Source organism: Vipera ursinii (assembly GCF_947247035.1).
Source record: "Vipera ursinii genome assembly, chromosome: 1".
NCBI lineage: Eukaryota > Metazoa > Chordata > Lepidosauria > Squamata > Viperidae > Vipera > Vipera ursinii.
In genome coordinates, this window is record NC_139512.1 from 192,329,116 (window position 1) to 192,344,972 (window position 15,857).

Consider the following 15,857-nt stretch of genomic DNA (forward strand, 5'->3'; position numbering starts at 1 on the left):
TAGGAAATATGACTATAGGTTATATTAAATATTATGAGAAGAATCAAAAGGCAAATGGATGTAAGGAGGAAGGATTATAAAGACAGAGATGTAGCACGGAAGAAATATTCTGAGGTTCCTAAGAGACATTTGCCTGAAACAAATAGTTAGCAAGGCTTTTAAAACTGAATCAATAGAAACTTAACTTTTGTTGTTGTAAATGCTAGTGATAGGTAATGGGATTGAAATAAATGCTTTCTCTTTCTTTTTAAACCCTTTCATTTAAATATGCAACTATCCTTGTTCTAACCTGGAGATACCCCAGTGATCAAATGAAGGAAATCCTGTCTAAACATATACACTAAAATTCTTGACATAGATCCCAGAGCTCAGGTCTGGTAAAGCTATGGACCAAAAATCAGAGGTTTGATGAAGGTTAGGGGAGAAAAAAGAATGGAAGCATCTTGTGTTCAAAGTCTGGACAAATCAAATGCAGGTGGTTTTCTATCAACTATTGTTCCCTATGCAATTGAAGAGACTGCTGGCATTGATTATAACCTGCCTAATTCAATTCATCTGTAGATTTAACAATAAAAAATATCTTTCTTTGCCAATTTTGCTCTCTAGAATTGTTGGATTTTAGAATTCATAAATCTGTGTTGATAATGGTTTGTTTACCTCAGTACCAAATTGGTCAGTTCCTTGAACCTATTATTTTTCCTTCTCTGTTAGCTGAACATTTGTCCACAATATAGTAAGGGGAATCTCTGAGAACACTCTGAATTTGGCACTAGGAAACACAATACTAGAGCAGATGGCATTGTGAGTACTGAAAACTACTTTTTCTTCCTGCCTCAATTCATGTTGCTTTATTGCAGAGGAGTTCAATTTCTTTTTGTAATGCTTTTTTAAAAAATAAATCACTAGTTAATTCAGGTGAAATTATGGTTTATAGAATCGTAATTAGAAAGGGAACATTTTTGATGAGAACTTGCTTAGTGGTTTTATTTAAATGTATCTGATAGCAAAAATTAAATGTTTACATTTTCATTTTTGTAGGCATTTTTAGTTATAAAAATTCACCAGAGTTGTTTCCGCAAATGATTCCTATATCCAGTCACTGATACCTAGGCTGGTTAGATGCAAAATTATTAATGTATCAGATATTACCTCCTCTCAACAAACAAGTGTTCTACATTCAGTTCAAACCAAATCATTTTCATTCCAATAGTTTCTTTGCTGAACCACTAACAGGAATGGTTTGAGAAATTCACAGAATTCCTCTTCGTGATCCAAAACTATCAGTACAATTCTCACTTTTATTCTTGTTTGCATTTCTGTTACTTTGCTGTTCTCAATTTAAAAGATGGAGAAAATGTCTGGTACTTTACTGAAATTTAACATGAATTTAGAAGCTCAAGTACTTTTTGGCAGAATTATTCAGGAATTTCTCCTGTGGAAGAATGAAAATTGAGTATCACTATTTTTGTGCTATGTCCTTTCATTTACAACGGGTCTCACACAAGAGAGCTTTTGTGTGTAGCTATTGTTAAGCCTTTGGAGTGGACTATTACACATTTTTCCATTTGCTAGCTTGTAATTCTTTACAGTCCTCAGGGCACATTTGTTACCTATATTCAATAATAAAAAAAACCTTCAGTTTCAGAGTGCAAGATCATTTCAAATTCTGTTCATGCTTTTAAAAATCCAGGAAATAGGGAGTTTAAGATCAAGATATATATTATCTTATATATATATTACAAAAGCTGTAAAATGTTGGTTGAGTCACATATGCTATTATGGATTTTGAAGTCAAAAAGTTCCTGCACCCAGTTTGCATCAATCTTTGAGATCAATCTCAGCCCTGGGAAAGAGATGGATCATTCAAAAGAAGCAGCATCGCCCAGTCATTTCACAGTTGCTTTGAATTACATTATTTGAAATATCTTTGTAAATAATACAGAATTATATCCTCAATACACTTGCTAGTGAAATTGTACAGGCAGTACGTATAAAATACAGTATAAAGCTGGGGACCAAATACAAGGCAAGGGTCAGTAGTAGTACTATAAGGCTGCAATCCTTGATCTAAGTCCTACAGACTTGTAGAGTGATCAGAACAGCTTTTAAACCAGCAAAAAGCCTGGGGCTATCTCGGAAAATCACACCCAGTTCTGCATTCCACATCTCTTGCCCCTCAAGTGCAGTTAAGTTCTAGCTCCTCGCTCAGAACAGGCAGGTGAAGAATGATAAGGAGACAAGGAGTGCAGAAAGTGAGGGAACGAAGGACTACAAAACTCAAGTTTGGGCTCTTCTGAAAGTGAGAATGGGCCATGCCAGAGGAGTCCATCCCAAGAAGTCCAACTCAAAGTGCTGTGGAGGTACTCGAAGTAGTTTCCTAGCTGCAGATAAGCTGCTTCCACGCAACTAGCAGCAGCAGTAATTCCCAGATATCCCAGAGAAGAGTGGTATTTGGTGGGGGAGGGAGACGCATAGAATCTTATCTACGAAGACTATGTGAACACATACTTCAGTTCCATGTTTGAAGTCTGAGGTAATCTTCATGATATTCTCAGTTTAACCTTCATGTCATACACATCAAGTTTTATGAACTTGTAATTTTTATTTTATGATCAACAAAATATCCACAAAATGAAACATGAAATACATAAATTCCATAGTAATCATATGAACATTATATGATCATAATGCTGTTACCTAGTTTCAACTTAAAATGAAATTTAAAAATTTAATCTGCAAACAAATTTCAAGGCGTTAAGACAAATAGTTTAATACACTGCTTTACATTCCAGATACACAGTAATTAATGGCACAAAGACTGTTTTAAATATATACTTTTCCTTGATCTCAACAAAGGTGAAATACTAAAAGGACAAGGAAACTGTAACTTTAACAAAATGATTGTGTGAATTAAAAGGCGGGTGTGGAATGTTTACCCTGTATAGCATTTTTACAGCATGCAAATTATGCCTGTTAGATCAGTATATATGCATTTTATTTTTGCTTCTTTCTTCTGAAGGAAAAGGTACATGAATGTGTGGTACAAAGCACTTTCTTAAAATAAGATATAAATTGACCAGCACATTTGCTTGTGCTTAATTTTGATGGGAGAGACGTATCATAATTTATCAGCTGCATCTGAAAAATGTTACAAACAATGGTGTCACGGTATAAGCAAAATAGGAGGCTTAATATTTTGACTGAAATGTTTCCTTGTCCAGCATGAATTCTGCAAATCTCTGCTGAAGTTCTTTTTCTCTTTCCTGTTGCCGTTGAACATCTTCTTTTAGGCACTGTAAGAACAAATGTAATAAAGTTAGCATGAGGTAACCTGGAAAGAATAGGATGCTATCCTTAGTATGGAAGGGAAGAATTATAATAAAACTTTCCTAATAAGCCACACAAACAAGTCTTTCTTTTCAATGGGAAGTGACAACACAAATCTGGAGGTAAATAGTTCTGCATTACTATGTAGACAGAGCTAATTTCTAATAGACTTTATAAAACATTCAAAAATTTAGGAAGAATAAAGTGGCATGCGCTGTATAACAAAGGGAAATCTAAATATACTGCTCAAAAAAATAAAGGGAAGACTTAAACAACACAATGTACTGTATTTAATAGTAGGATGTCTTATCTTGTGTTCCCTTTATTTTTTTGAGCAGTATATAATGATTTTATAATATACATTTTTTTAAAAAAATGATTTTACTAATACTGCATTACTTATTTGTTTCTTTTACACTGTCATTCTTTTTAGAGATGGCCTGTAGATTAACACAATTTTACCTCCAATCGTCTTGGGATAGCTGCATCTTCATGTTTCTTTAATTCTTCAAATGTGCACATTTCAAGATGAGCTTGTTCAATTTGATCCCACAAGTCATTTAATTGCTTTATGAGTCCCATTGCTCGAGACTGATAACCACCAAGCAATATCTTTAGCTTTTTTTCCATCTTGGCAGCTCTCTTTGCTTCAGTAGTCATGTGACCTCGGTTAATCTGTTGACAAATGCAATCAAGAATATGGCATGACTTATCTAATGATTACATATCTTGACACACAAACACACACACAAAGCACTGAGCTGTAAAAGAAGAGATGTTATATCTTACATTTATCTTCTTTCCTAAGATAGTACATACAGATATTATATAGGAGAACTTTTAAGTGCTTACATATGTAACTTATCTTTCACAAATCAACCCTTCAACACTGTTCAACAGTCCAAACATGGGATTCTGGAAGTATGAAATAAGAGAACAGAACAGACAGGGAAGTCCATAAAGATAATAATAATGCTTGTGGAATTAATGCATTTGTCTTTTTTCACATACATTCTTGGAAAAATTCTGGGCAAAAACAACACTACAGCAGTTGAAGAATCTGATAGGATCCAGTGTTCTATATGTAATCTATGCCTATGTTCTCTCTGGATGAATTATGAACAGTCTTTTCATTAAGCCAAATATTCTGAAAACCATTTCATGACCTAAAGCAGGGGTGTCAAACTACCGGCCGAGGGGCCGGATGCGTCACAACGAAACCGCGCTCATCCCATTGGCAGCAATGGGGGAAAAGTTCCGATACGTCGCATGACGTCAGGTGTTTGACATGTCTGACCTAAAGGATCACTTCCAAGATGAATTCTGGAATTTTAAAAGCACGAGCTTTGAGACTGAAATAAATGTTAGAACTTAAGGATGTTGGCTACAATCTAAAAAGGCAATTCGCTTAAAATAACTGGTTAATCCCACTTTTTATCATATCATAGCACAAAAGCTTATGGAAAATTCAAAATGGCAGGTACCATGTTAAAAAGCCATTTCTTAAACTAATGGAAATCTTTTTTTTTGACAATTCCTATTGCAACTCTAACAAGCCTATTGTAAAGCAGAGGTCCCCAACCTTTTGGGCACCAGGGACCAGTTACGTGGAGAGAGGTTTTTCTGCCGACAGGAGGGTGTGTGGTTTTGTGCGCTGCCTGCATCCTGCAGATGGAGCTTGTTTCTGCGGACTGGTTGCTGGCATGCCGTGGCCCGGTACTAGTCCATGGACTGGGGATTGGGGACCCCAGTAATAAAGGACACAGAAAATGTCTTTTTTTTTCCCCCTCAAGAATCCTTCCCAAACAAACCAGTATCCTGATTCCTTGCAATGCTGAACACTTAGTTGCTTCTATCAGGAAAAGGAAACAAGCAGGAGCATCTGGCAACATTTCTGATAAGCCACAATGATGAAAAAGGTATGTGCTTAAATTGTACAGTGATTGCCATTTTGATTGTCCAGTCTTTCTCTGTCTATTTTTGATTATACAAAACACTTATAAATTTACTTATACTTATTAATTTTACAAATACTTATTAATTTTACTGATTCCCGCAATTAAAATTATATTACTGAGATTAGTTTCTAAAAGCCAGGATGCTACACTTTAAAAAAAACCCTAATTTAAATTGTAAACTGCTCTGTTGGAAATGTGATATATAAACATAGCGGGTGCATTAATAAAATTAAAAAAAAAGGAAAATAAGTAAAAATTCATAGTGAAAATCACAAATAAATGGATTATGAAAGTAAAGGCAAATGTATGGAATACAGAGAAGATACATTAATACATATGGATCAGTACCTATATTTAAAAGTCAGCCTAAACAGAATACAAAGTAAATATGTTCAGCAACACTACTTTGTTTATTAAACATAAGCACACACTTCACAAAGCCATCTGAATTTGAGCACTAGAAAAACTTTCCTATTCAAAATGTTCAGAAAAATGGATTTTCTCTCTTCCTAAATATTATTTGAAATCTTTAACTGATTTGAGTTGCAGATGCATTTTGACATTCCAAATTAGGGGCCCATGATGGATAACAAAAAAAAAAACAAAAAAAAAACAACCAAAAACCCCACCACCATCAGATCTGCTCAAATTCTACGTCAAACGTTTGCACTAAATTACCACTGTTTTTCTTCTGTAGAGCCTGGATTTTCTGCTACCCACTCAGGGAAGCTATTGAGCACCCCAAAAACAAACATGCTGCCAACTCTTCAAAACCCATGCCAGATTAATATTAGCACATGGCTAGTTATTATCCCACACACTATTGTGTGGAAGAACCGCCTGCTATCAGGACCCTACTGGGCACCTTGACAATAACAATGAAACAGAAACAAAAAGGTAGTAGAGATGAATGTTACTCTAGAAATGATGCATGTTGAAAAAGAGAAATTGACATGGGTTCCAATGAAGACAGTGCAGGCGGAAATGAAGCAGCCAAAAGCAAAACCAACAGGGCCTTGGAGGGAATGAAACGTGCCACAAGTAGAGAACTAAATGGAAAGACTGATTAATGGGAGAGTGCAGCACTTAGGTAGGTATTCCAATCAAGGAGAAAAGCACTATATTCTCTGTAGTTAACCAGTCAGGTTCCCTTATTAGGACACAAAATTGTACAACTTTTTAGGAGTTTTAAAATCTATATTGGGCATATGGCTCATAGGAAGATAATGTTGGATAATGCAGAGGAATTCCAGTCTTTTTTTTAAAAAAAAAAGAGTGGGGAACTTGATCAGCAGCATCAGGGCTTTTTGCCACTATTTCATTTAAATGTACTAACTAAACAGCAAAAGTCAGAATAATGGATTCATCTTCTTTCTTCATTCTTTGTAGCAGATGGAAAGGAAGGACAATCACATAAAATTGGCTTGTTCCTCCCCAATCTGCCTATCAGCATGAAACCCTGTACTGACATCCCACAAATTAGATTTTAGCAGATTTCAGCAAAAAACCAAAACCAAAACAGAGCGAGTATATTTTCTAACAACTTCAAGGAAACACATTCATGTACCTCAGTGTATAATGGACTTGGGAGGCTAATACAATTTAAATAAATCAATAAAAAATATTCCATATACTTAGGTAAAAACAGAGAACTCACCTTACATTTATGTATACTTTAATAAAATAGTACAATAAATAATTCAGTTTGTGTGCTATTATTTACTGAAAGCAGGATACCTAAAGGGCATGTAGGAGAATCAAAGAAAGATTAAAGATCATTCTCTAAATTCTAGACACGACTAACAAACAATGCACATGAAGGCATGTGAAGACAACAGTTTTTTTTTAAAAAAATCATTTAGCATGTTTTTAAGATTGCAATCCAATATATGAGTTTGTGTATTAAGAAATAAGCCTTATTGAACTTGAAGTTTTCTTTCGACAAAATTGGATCCTTATATGGTCACAAATCTGAGTGAATATTTAATATTCATATTTAAGACCCCACATAATTTTCATTTCGTGAGAAAAACACTATGCTGGAATATTTAACAAAGCAGTTCATCTTCCATATTTATATGACGGTGTAATGAAAGACACTGAAGAGCAATAGTGCCCTCTGCTGGACAAACATATGTATGTTCTCTTTACTGCAAGTTCTCTGAAAAATAAACTGAGACTATTTTTCACCTTTTACAAGGCAATTAATTTAGCTACACCTTCCACATAGAATATGCAATATTCATAAATAAATAAGTTATATCTGTCACCCCTGTACAATCTTTAGATCTACAGATACCCATTTAGATGACAGAAATAATATTTTTATGCAAGTGTAATTAATCTATCATATAACACTACTACATATTGGCAATTCTTTTAAAATTTGCTAGACTTGAGTGTGGTTTTGAACGAACATAACATACATTTAAAATCTTGACTCTCAAGATCATAAGCTTGAGTACTTTATACAAACCCTCAAGTATCATGCAGTCCATCGTCTTTGCAAATTGAGAGAATGACAGACTAGCAAAACACAGTGCTTTTGGTTTCTAGTTTAAACATAACTTATTAATATTTATGATTTAACCCTAATTCAGAGGCTAATGTATTTACCAGTCTCGTTTCCTCAACTATCCAACTTTATGGAGTCCCATTCAATAATTGTGTCTAGGTTTAAGGTTATGGAATGCAAAGGAACTTGTTCAGTGCAAAGATGAGATTTTTTGCACGTCCACCAGACATGATGTAAGTGACCCTTCATATTTTCCACATTTTCACATCCAACGTAAATTTGAAGCACCTTTATACATTCTAGATAATATTTCTGGACTCATGTATCAATAGGGAGTTAGCTGTCTCTAGCAGAAGAGTAATAGCTAAGCTAACCCTGGTGCTGGCATTCAGAAATGTCCTACGAGCAGGAAAGTGGCAATAAATTGTCATTCCATTGAAGAAAATTTAAAAACACATCTTATCCATCTTTTTCCCCTAGCTAATATATAAGCCGAAAGGATTTTGGGTAAAAATATAAAGTATTTGGTTGCTTATCAGTATGTAAGCTTTACTTTTTAAATTCTGTATTATTTCTCTCTCTCCCCCCGCCCCCCTTGGGACCTTTCTTTTTTTCTTAGTAACAGTGCAGAAAAAGTTTACCATTGCCTTCACCCAGGACCCAAATTATAATCCTTTTAACTAATAAAAACTGCCACAGAACCAGGACAAAAAAGATTATACCAACCTCTAATCTCTTCTCAAGTGACTCAATCCTGTCCTTTTTACTGGCCAAATTGGCTCGTGTGTAGCGACTCTGCCCAGGCAGGAACAGTACCTGGCTGTAACATTCTTCCCACACCTGATTATAAGCTTCACTTGAAAGTTCTCCGTGGCCCATCCCTTGCTTCACAACTTCCATCTCTTGGACCAGAAGGTCTTCAGCCTGTTTGGAATATGAAAGTTGGTGTAAACCTTTTGCTGTACTTCAACTATGACTTTGAGCCAGTCACTCTGAGATCAACTTCCTCACAGAGTGGTGGTTGCGGGAGGGAAAAATAGAGACGGCGCCATGGCCATCATCTTGAGCTCCTGAAAGAAATGGTAGGATTTAAATCTAATTAAGTACATATAAAGTTGACCCGGACATTTTTGCTATATGACAAACATGACCACTTATGACCACAATTGAGCCCAAAATTTATGTTGCTAAGTGAGAAATTTGTTAAGTGAATCACTGCAGTTCTTAAATTAGTAACTTAGTTGTTAAATGAATCTGGTTTCCCCACTGACTTTGCTTTTCTGAAAACTGCAAAAGGAGATCACAGGACCCTGGGACACTGCAATTGTCATAAATGTGAGTCAGTGTCAAGCATCCAAATGTAAATCACATGACCCTGGGGATGCTGCAACGGTCATGAGTGTGAAAAATGGTCAATAGCACCTTTTTCAGTGCTATTGTAACTTTGGTCACTAAATGAACTGCTGTAAGTCGAGGATTACCTCTACTTTATATGGGCCAATACATGGTCAATAAATAAAAAATAAAATTCAAATTCCCTTTCAAGTTTCCTGTCTTAACATTTTGGAATCATTTTTTTAAAAAATCCCATTTATATCCCGCCCTTCTCCGAAGACTCAGGGCAGCTTACAATCTAAGAAGCACAAATCAATGTGCTTAGCAGTAGCCTTCATTCTATGTATATGCCTGCTTATTAGGGCTTTCACACACCCCTAAGCGGCATTATTACAAAGTCAGCTTAATTGCCCCCAACAATCTGGGTCCTCATTTTACCTACCTCGGAAGGATGGAAGGCTGAGTCAACCTTGAGCCTGGTGGGACTCGAACCTGCACTAATTGCAGGCAGCTGGTGTTACTTAAGGAGGCATTAGCCCACTGCTCCACCAAGGCTCCTTGTGGCCCCAGGGTAGGCCTTCCTGAATGGAGCCAACCCTTGCCTTTAGACACTCAACAGATCAGTGGCAACAGATCTAATCACTACTAAAAGTCGATTCTTTACAGTTCTATACATTTTGGCATGATAGATCAACATGAGCAAGCTGAGTATAAGCCTTTTGTCAAGGTATCAGGATCTACAAAAAAGAACAATGAGAGGTGGCCCCACTGTATTCACATTATGGGATTACAGAGTCATGAAACTGACAGCTGGATCTATTAGGCCTAGCTGGGGTAGTGCTTAACGTAACGACTTAGATAAAAATCTGAAAGAATAAATATTTTAGGGGAAGACTTTATTTGAGATAACCAAAAAATATGATCTGAGAAACTGAAACATAAGCTCTGTCCCTTTATTATTTTTCCCTCAAACCAGGTACTCAATGCCAGCACCAAATAAAAATCTAAAAATCTAAAAGCCCTGAAGCTGCTTATTCTTAATTTCCAAAATTGCAAGATAATGAAATTGGAAGATGAAATACAAAATGTTTGGGACTCACAAGTAAGTTGACTCAATTTATGATGAGCCATTATCAAATGTGTTGTATTGATACTAAACCGGTTAGAATGCCATTCAAAGAAAGAAATCCAAATTTATCAAGCAGCAACTTCTTAATATAAACTGGGTATATAATGAATCCTCAGCACAAGTTCAAAAATATTTTACATCAGAAATGAGGAACAGAACTAACTTAAAAATCCAAACTGTGCTCCAGTCCCTTAGTACAGTACGTGTCCCAGGGACAATGGGAAGGAGCTGTAAAACAATGAGGACAACAGTTGGGGTGAAGTGAAATGTAGTTTCTGCCAATTCTGTCTACTTCATGCCATTCCTCTTTGGATAAGGTGCAGGAGAGATGAAAGCAGAATATTGGGAGAATCTTCAAACAGACCCACACAGCTAACATCACAGTGTACCCTGATTGCCCGCTAATCAACTGCTTGGTTGTAGCAGGGGATTAATAAATTGTCTTTTCTAGCACAGCTGGGGAGGCCATACTTACAAACATAAATATGCCTATTCAGCCCAAAACTCATCATCTGTATATATTTAATACCCTGGTACCAAAAGAATAAATGTTCTCAACTTGCAAGAATAAGGCTTTTAAAGTACTTTTTTTGTGAAATACAGTCATTATAAGCAGACAAAACAGGGACCAAAATGATACCAGTAAATATTACGTAACCTTCTTGAGCTCGTCTTTTGAAAACTTTTCATACGGATTGTGTTCAAGATATGCTATGTGTTCTGTGCTACTGGTTCCCATTCCTGGAACTTTCATCTTCTTGCTGCCGGGGACCTCCCCATAAGGATGATGTACAAGATCAAAGTGAAGCATAGTGATCATCTCTTTCTTAATCAGTTCTTCACTCCTCTGTAAATCGGTCAGAGGTGGCTCTACATTTAAAGGTCTCAGAATTGTTTCATTTACCTAAAACAAACCAATAAAAAATCATTCACATAGTCACTTGGGAGCAACCTCTTGTAATATAAATCCTACTTTTATTAGATTCACGTATTCTGCAACTGGAGCACAGATACAGACATTTCAAGCTTACAAAAAATTAGAAATATTTTACTGTTTTTTATACATTTTCAATCAATCAAAGGTACATCAGTGGGTTTTCTGAAAGGGTTGCTTTTAAAAGAAAGAATGTGTCTTTACTCCACCTCATACCACTGACTAACTCCTATGATACAACTTAGCCAACATCTATTCTTTTACCTTCTTATGGAGAGAGGCACATATCTGTTAGAATAAGGAAATAACTTACTTCAGAAGGTCTTGGTAGATCTTTCTGAACAGCTTTGTGCATTCTCTTTAAAGCTTTTAGACGTTCCATTTCCCGAATGGTCTGGAAAGAGATTTCAGCAGTTAGGACAGGTTTTTGCGAGACTTCTCAGCAACACAGAGCACAATGAAAAGCCAACAAAATCTGTTACAGAAAATAGTGTCCTAAATCAAATAAAGAGCAAAGAAATGTAGTGCTGCAAATAATTTTTTAAAAAAGAAATTCCATTTCACAATATAAAATCGTTCTTCCATGAAGTGGAACAATTTGTCCCAGGCTTTTTTTCAAGTACAATTTAAAGCAGTATTTTCTTCTTCCCTTATTTCCCTCACAACAGCAACCCTATGAGGTTAGTTGGGTTAAGAGAGTGGCCCAGTCACCCAGCTGGTTTTTCATCCTTAAGGCAGGATTACAATTCAGTCTCCTGGTTTCTAGGCCACCAAATAAAAGCCATTATAGGAAATCTTCATTGCCAAATCCAAATTGCAACTGACAGGCCCCAGCAGGAGAAACAGCCCCACTACCTATACCGTCTGTGGTTATATACAATAGTTAGTATCAGTCTCTGTACTGTCCTAATCCCAAAAGCGATTCTTAGTCTTGAGTGATGCTTATTGAGAAAGGAAGGGAGGGTAGGGTGCAGTAATTCAGTAAGTGAACTGTTTCCCATTCTAAAATGAATATATCTCCAAGCATTGTCACTTTTTAAAATAATATTTTATTATTTTTCTCATTTTACAATTATTTTAAAAAGCAACGTAATGACTGGGTTAATCAATAGTTCAATAGTATACATAAATCTTTAGTATAAACCCCATGTTACAACATCAGATATTTCCTCTCTTTTTCCCTTAATATCACTATCTCATATTAAGCTAATAGTTATTATCAACTGAATAAAACATCTTTGTTACAATTATCAATAGTGTTTAGCTTATACATTCAATCTTTATATACAATCAATGGCCTGTTGTTGCTTCCCCCCCCAAGCTTTAATTTCCCATAAATACTCAAATTAACATTTCTTATTTATGATTTCCAAGTGTTTTATACTTAGGTGACCAAAGTTTCCCTTATCTCAATTTCCTCCTCTTTCCCTTTTCATAACAAAGTCTAATATTCTAAATACACATCTTATCTATTTGATTATAGTCTTGTTCTGTTTTCTAAAAGTTATCTATTTTCCTCCATGTTAAACCATCTAATTAATAATACCATATCCCCTCTATTGTCAAAAGTATTATAAGTGTTATCTGGGTTAACCAATAATTCAGTAATACACATAATTATCTCATATTGGGCAAACAAAATTCTTTATTTTCAACTAAGTAAAAACATTCTTGTTACATTTATCAATATTTTAGCCTATACATAAACTTGTTTCCCATCAATATTCAAAGAAAAAAACAAAAACAAACTGTAGTTTATGATTTCCAAATATGTTCTATTTCCCTTATCATAACTTCTCCTTTTCCCTTTTCATACCAAAGTCTAATAGTCTTGTTACACATTATAGCTATTCAATTATGTTACTTTATTTTCTAAAAGTTATCTATTTTCCACCATATTCAACCCTCTAATTAGTAATTTAATATCCCCTCTAATAAATCAGGCCATTATTTTCTTCAGCCTTACTCTGGCTTTCTTCCTTGGCCAGCTAACCTTCCATGTCAGTGCCTTTGAATCATCAAATAGTTCTCCCTTATTATTATATATATTATTTGGAATAAGAAAGACCATTTGATTGAAGTTTTTTTTATTCATTAGATTGCCTCTCTATTACTCTAATTTCCCGCAATTGTCCAGATAGGTTTATCTTTCATTCAGTCTATTCTTTTTCCTTTTCCTCAAATTTCTTCTGATTTGTATAAAAAGTCTTTTCCAGTTTCAATATTGTCACTACCTTTTCTGATTTTTCAATTGGCTGGGTCTGTTGATCAATTTTATCCTCTGTCTTGCTGTTTAGTTGTTCCAATTTTCCTGTTATTTCCTGCATTGTTAGTTCTTTGGTTGTAGTCAAGATCTGGGTTTGTATATTTCAAGCTGGCATCTTGTTGCTTTATATTGCTTATTATTTCATCACAAGCTGAAAGGATGATTTCATGTATTGATTTCAACATGGAAAAGTTTTTTTCCTGGTCTTCATCTATATTCTCTTAATAGTATGTTAAGTTGCAGACTTTAGAATCAAACGTTAAAAACAGTCTTTTGTCTTTTGTAGCTGGGTATGAGACCTCTATTTCACATATTTATAGGTGGTCTTTATAGTAGAAGTTGTTTGTCAAGTAAAAGTTGAGTCCAAGGTGTTCCATCATCTCATATAATAACATATGCTTCTCATGTAAAGAAATAGGAAAGCATTTCCCCAAGTATAGCTATGAGAGTCAGTAAAAGTTTACATTCATAGTTCCAGCAGGCTAGATATGCCGCCCAGAAGTTCCTTCTTTGCAGCTGGGTAGCTATCAAGGTCAAAGAAATTTTATCTAAAGTCTGGGCTTCAAGCCAAGTCTCTTTTAAGCAATAAAAAGTTGTAATACCAGACTTCACCACAAGATGTCACCGACATCTTTTAAGCTTCTTAAATCCAAAATTTATATGATTTTTCAAGTCTTATTTTTTTAGAAAACAAATGTCTCCAATGACAAAAGGAACACTTTTAGTCTCCAAGTTTCAAAAGCCTATACATCCAATTACTGTAGATTAAAATTGTTCTTATAGTTGCTCTGTTTCCCCTGGGTAGTTAGTCGCTGCTTTTCTTAGAGGGTGGGGTAAAAATTCCCTTCCCTCTCTCCTCACAGGGGGAAAAATACTTTGGGCAGCTTTTACAGGAAAAAAATACTTAAAGTCTTAAAGAGAGGATCAGGTCTCACCCAGTTTCATCCGCGTTGCTTTAAAGTTGCTTCGTGGTAATTTTGACTTAGGCTGTCTGCAGCTTAGTGAAGAGCCTATGGCCGGTCTTTCCCCCGCCAGTTTGGAGGGCTTCCCTGGATCAAACGGAAGGGCTACTGCCCTTCCGCGATCAAACGGGGGTTACCTCCTTGCTTGTCGCCCCTATAGGGTGACTTTCAACCCTTTCCAGGGTCCCCCAGTGGAACTAATTTGGACACGAAAGATGGAGCTCACTTTCTTGCATCCGCTGCGATGGCAAACTGGAAGTCCGTCACATTTTCTTTTTAACTGCCTTTCTGTGAACCAGCAATTTAGCAGGTTTTTTTCACTGATAATGAAGAAGTATATGTGGTGGTTTACATAACTGTCTCCTAAATATTTATTGGTTTAGGAAGTGATCATTATCTTAGTCACAATTACCTACCCATGATTTACTCAAAAGGTTCCTGGGATTGCATAATACAGTGAGTAAAGTAAATGGTGGAATTCATGCAGTGTGCAAGGTTAAAATGTAGTTAGGTATAAGCTTTCAAATAATGCCATAGAGATGCCTGAACATAAGCCAAGAATCTTAATTTAAAAATTATCTTTAACCATAGGATAATAACTCAAATGATCCTTTTATACCTAACAACTGAAGAATTATAAAGCTCAACCTGCTTATTCTTCTAACACACGGTTGTCAAATTTAATCATGTCACGTTATCCATCATGACTTTTTTCCCTTTGCGGAGGTGGGGTGGGCCTGGTTTGCACGTGATGCATCCGCCCCATGGGCTGCAAGTTTGACACCTATGTTCTAACAGATCAGTCTGACAATCAGTAGTCTGCTGCATCCTGCCTTTTGAATGTTTTCTGAAGGATCCTTGTCTGAAGCCTATTCTTATATTTCCATACCCCAGGCAGAGATCAACTATATTCTTGAAGGAAATAAATAAAGGTTATTCTTTTATAAATTGTATCAAATGTAGCACCAAAGTGTGAGGCTATCTGTTTCCTGCCCAGGCAAAGTGACTCACAAATGGTAATCAGCAATGACTTGCTAAAAGCTCTTTGAAGACAGGAACTTACACCTCAGACGAAAATTACTACCAGTATGAGAGGAACATTGGCCCAAGGTGAAAATTACAAGTAAACAAGATAAGATAGTGACGGATGTACAGAAATTGTCAAGAATACCCTTTAGAAATGTGAAGCAACTTCAAAGAATGACTTAACAGAACAAAGGGAAGTTGGGAGGGTTTCTTAGGGATGGCATGCATTGTGAAAGGGTATAAAATGTATAGCTTGAAACTTGTTCTTTGCGCTCTTAGAACTCAATCCATTTGGGAAGGGTCTAAGAGGCCGCGCTTGCAACCGCTTTTTTTATTTTCAGTTCTTTTTCAATAAATCTTTCCTTTGTTAACCAGACTTGTCTTCGAGTTGTATCAAATTTTTAA

General features: G+C 35.7%; 1 protein-coding gene and 1 long non-coding RNA gene across 3 annotated transcripts in view; one reads left to right on the forward strand and one right to left on the reverse strand.

The window, feature by feature from the left end:
- Positions 1 to 15,857, forward strand: part of LOC310632646 — a 1,302,393-nt gene that overhangs the window by 163,935 nt on the left and 1,122,601 nt on the right. The window lies entirely within an intron of this gene.
- CDC5L (cell division cycle 5 like) overlaps positions 1,771 to 15,857 on the reverse strand; it is a 31,425-nt gene continuing 17,338 nt past the window's right edge. Inside the window, exons 12-16 of one of the 2 annotated variants that reach the window (XM_083350739.1) lie at positions 11,512 to 11,592; positions 10,923 to 11,168; positions 8,527 to 8,724; positions 3,790 to 4,002; positions 1,771 to 3,293 (exon numbers count right to left, since the gene is read on the reverse strand). In XM_083350739.1, the coding sequence (XP_083206865.1) occupies positions 3,189 to 3,293; positions 3,790 to 4,002; positions 8,527 to 8,724; positions 10,923 to 11,168; positions 11,512 to 11,592 (843 nt within the window). In that variant the 3' untranslated portion in view covers positions 1,771 to 3,188. Of the gene's footprint in view, positions 3,294 to 3,789; positions 4,003 to 4,179; positions 4,243 to 8,526; positions 8,725 to 10,922; positions 11,169 to 11,511; positions 11,593 to 15,857 lie in introns of those variants that run through there. The other variant, XM_083350740.1, reaches the window with a different exon arrangement.